Source organism: Mus caroli, chromosome 3 (assembly GCF_900094665.2).
Source record: "Mus caroli chromosome 3, CAROLI_EIJ_v1.1, whole genome shotgun sequence".
Classification (NCBI taxonomy): Eukaryota; Metazoa; Chordata; class Mammalia; order Rodentia; family Muridae; genus Mus; species Mus caroli.
The window spans coordinates 95,149,775-95,153,012 of record NC_034572.1 but is presented as its reverse complement, the minus strand read 5'-3'; the positions used below and the strand labels follow the sequence as shown (position 1 = coordinate 95,153,012).

Sequence of the window (3,238 nt, the reverse complement as noted above, 5' to 3'; positions counted from 1 at the left end):
CTCATGCTTCCTCCCTCAAGAAGGGAGCAGAACATTTCTCAATTTTTTTCATTCACTCAGATTTCTGAAATTCCTTCCTGTTTAGGCAGGAGGAGCCCCAGGTTCTCCTCTGTCTGCATGGGTTTCCTTCACCATGAAGACAACTCATTACTTCATGCCCAAGTCTAAGTGACTGTAAATGCAGCCACCTTTGCTTTCTGCAAAGGTCTCTCTCTCAGTGGGCTGAAAACCACACCATCGCTTCCTCTTTACCTTTGCTGTGACAGCACTGAATTTTGTCACTCAGCCTCTGAGCAAGTTCAGTGACGCTGCCCGAAAAAGCTGTGCCGGTCCAGATGGCATGCATCCTGTATGTGGCATCTCTCTTTCTCTCTCTAAGTAAGTCTTATAATTTTGATGTTTCTACCATCACTGGGGCTTGCCATCCAGTGGCTGCTGGGTGAGGGAGCAGGCCAAGTTGGTCTTCACAGGAAAGACTAGGTTATAGATTTCTGACTTTGTGCCAATCTTTTACTTATTGATGACAGTTTTAAGGCTTCCTTATGCATCCTTGTGACAGGGGGCAATGGAAGACTTTGTTATATCCTGGGTACCTATTGTATTTTATTTCAAGCTTGTCTTTGAGCTTTGCATGTCCCTGGCTTTACTTTACCTTCCTGGGCTGACCATCCCGTGGGAGATGAAGAGGTTTCACTGCCACTCGAAGAGGCCTCAAGGTTTGCCTGATGTTAGGGTGTAACTAGATGTGTGTGCCTTGTGGATGTGACTAGGTAGAAGGAAAAGCAATAAGAGTACCATGAAGTTTAGGTCAAGCTACAAGAAGGTTCTAGACTTTTTCTGAGAGCTAAAGAGAGAGACAGAGAAGGATCAGAACAATTACTTGGCTCTACTACAGCCCCTATAGGGCCTTTATCTGGCCCAGGGATACTTTTGCATATTTGAAGAGGATGGAAGAAGAAAAACTTGGAGATAAAGGGAAGAAGCAGGTGAATTTAGCAGGGAACAAAATAGTTCCTTACCATGTAGAGCAGTTAACAGGCAGGCTGTGTGCCACATACAAAGATCATCTCAGTGTAACCTATAAATGCATATTATAAAATGCATAGGACTGTAGTATAAACTGGCCATATTGAAATAAAGTTATCAAAATATTTTCAGTACCAATGTGATGGCATCTGTAATCACAGCACTAGTAGAAGCCTAAAGTAGGAGGCCTACCTGAATTTTATAGTGAATAAACAATATTTAAAAATAAATCATAATGTGTTCATTTCCATTCTTGTTTATGTGCTATACAACAAGATCTGGAGGACTATTTTTTAATCACCAAGCTCAGAGAAGTGGTGGGTATGAAGAGAATATTCTAATATGTCTACAAAAATTGCCATATAATATGCAAGTAGCTATGGTTACACGTCTGCATCCATCACTGAAGGGAAATAGGACATTTCCATTGGAGATTAATGAGAATAAAGATTAAAGGGCTTTTTCACCCTGTTTTAAGGACCCTTGAATCCTAACTGTAGGTTGGTTCAAGTTTAAAAGTCTTGGTTCCCAGAGACTGGGTGGAGTTTGTGAAGAGACTGTGGTAGCTGGGCTGAGGGAGGAACTGGACTGAGCTACAATCGGTGTGGCTAAGGCTGTAGCTTTATAAGAAAAATGAAGGGCACGTACCATCCGATACTAAGGTAGACCAGCAAGCTCTGGGGGAGTTGAACCAGGATCACATCTCAGTGAGCTTATGGGTAAGGATCAGACCTGGGACCTGAGAAGAAGACAGGAAGCCTGCAGGGGGGATGTATTAGGACCACATGCCAGTGACTGGCACCTGCCAGCACCCTGCCAGGTCAAGCATTGATGGACAGCACCTTGGTGGAGCCCTGCATGGATTGCTGTGTCTGTGATCCTGCTGAGTCATCTGACTGAGTGTCCATGCATCATATGTGGGCACTGTGCATTTGCTTTGTATGGGAGTGAACTGCATTTATATTGCATAAGGATACAGAAAGTTACACATTCTTGTTCCAATTATTATTATTATTATATTACTAGTTTTCAGTTGTCCATTTGTTTTTGATAAGCAGGTTCAAAGGTCTAGAGGAAGCATCATAACAGTCAAAAATTCAAAAAGGAGAAGATGGTCGCTTTTCCCCACCCACTTCCATGGTTGCCTGACTTGGATTCTGTATTTGTTCCTTCTAGTCTTTGACCCACATTAAGTTCCAGTTTTGCATGGAATCTCAGGTCTTACATGAGACATGCATAAATCAGGAAGTAACTTGAAGCCTGCTGCATTTCATTTTAATTATAGAGAGGAAATGCAGGAAATTAATGATGATAAAGAGATCAATCACATTGTTTGGCAAATCTATTCTTTGTCCCAACTTGGTAGTGTTGTTTTGGAATGCAGGGACTAAGTCTCCAGGACCCAGCTCCTGCTCCCTCACCAAACACTCTACCACTGAGCCACACTCAATGCCTCAATCTATTATTTCTTTAGATTACTTACTATTGTGTGTGTTCTGTGTTGTTCGTGGTGTCAGAGGACGGCCCTTTGGATTCCATACTTTTTTTTTTTCTACCTTTTTGTGGGCTCTCACAATTGAACACAGATCATCAGGATTTGCTTAATACATGCCTTTACCCGATTAGCCATCTTACCAGGCCTGTTTTATTTTTATTTTCCCTATTAAACAGGAACACTAAGTAACCAATTAGAATGTGACTCTTAGAAGCTAATGCCATAGGTAAATGCTCTTGTGGACTTAGCCTGCTTATATCACCTCTCACCCTGACCAACTGCCAAATAATTAAGGGGCTATTAACACAAGAGGTCTTTGGAGAGGGGCTATTTTTGTGTTACTGAGATTGTATCCATGGAAAAACAGAAAAGTATTCCACTTCGCTCTGGATGTATGATGTCTCAACCTCCACCCCCCCCAGCCCCGCCCCCACCACAGAGAGAGAGAGAGAGAGAGAGCCCACATTGCTTCTAATGTGTACAGCAAGCAATAGTTTGGTGTGTTGAATGTTCCCTAGGTACGTTTTGCATAAGGTGGAATTACTTCAAATTCTTTTGCGATGTTGTAGCCTGAATGTTTGTGTCTTCTTGGATTTTACCTGTTAGAACTTAAACCTGATCCTCAATAAAGTTCTTGCTAACCGAATCCAAGAACACATCAAAACAATCATCCATCCTGACCAAGTAGGTTTCATCCCAGGGATGCAGGGATGGTTC

General features: G+C 42.3%; 1 protein-coding gene across 1 annotated transcript in view; it reads left to right on the top strand.

The window, feature by feature from the left end:
• The first annotated feature begins 335 nt into the window (after nt 1–335).
• The window catches only part of Cd101 (CD101 molecule), a 40,468-nt gene continuing 37,565 nt past the window's right edge, over nt 336–3,238 (top strand). Inside the window, exon 1 of the mRNA XM_021158968.1 lies at nt 336–378. Within this exon, the coding sequence (XP_021014627.1) occupies nt 336–378 (43 nt within the window). The remainder of the gene's footprint in view (nt 379–3,238) is intronic.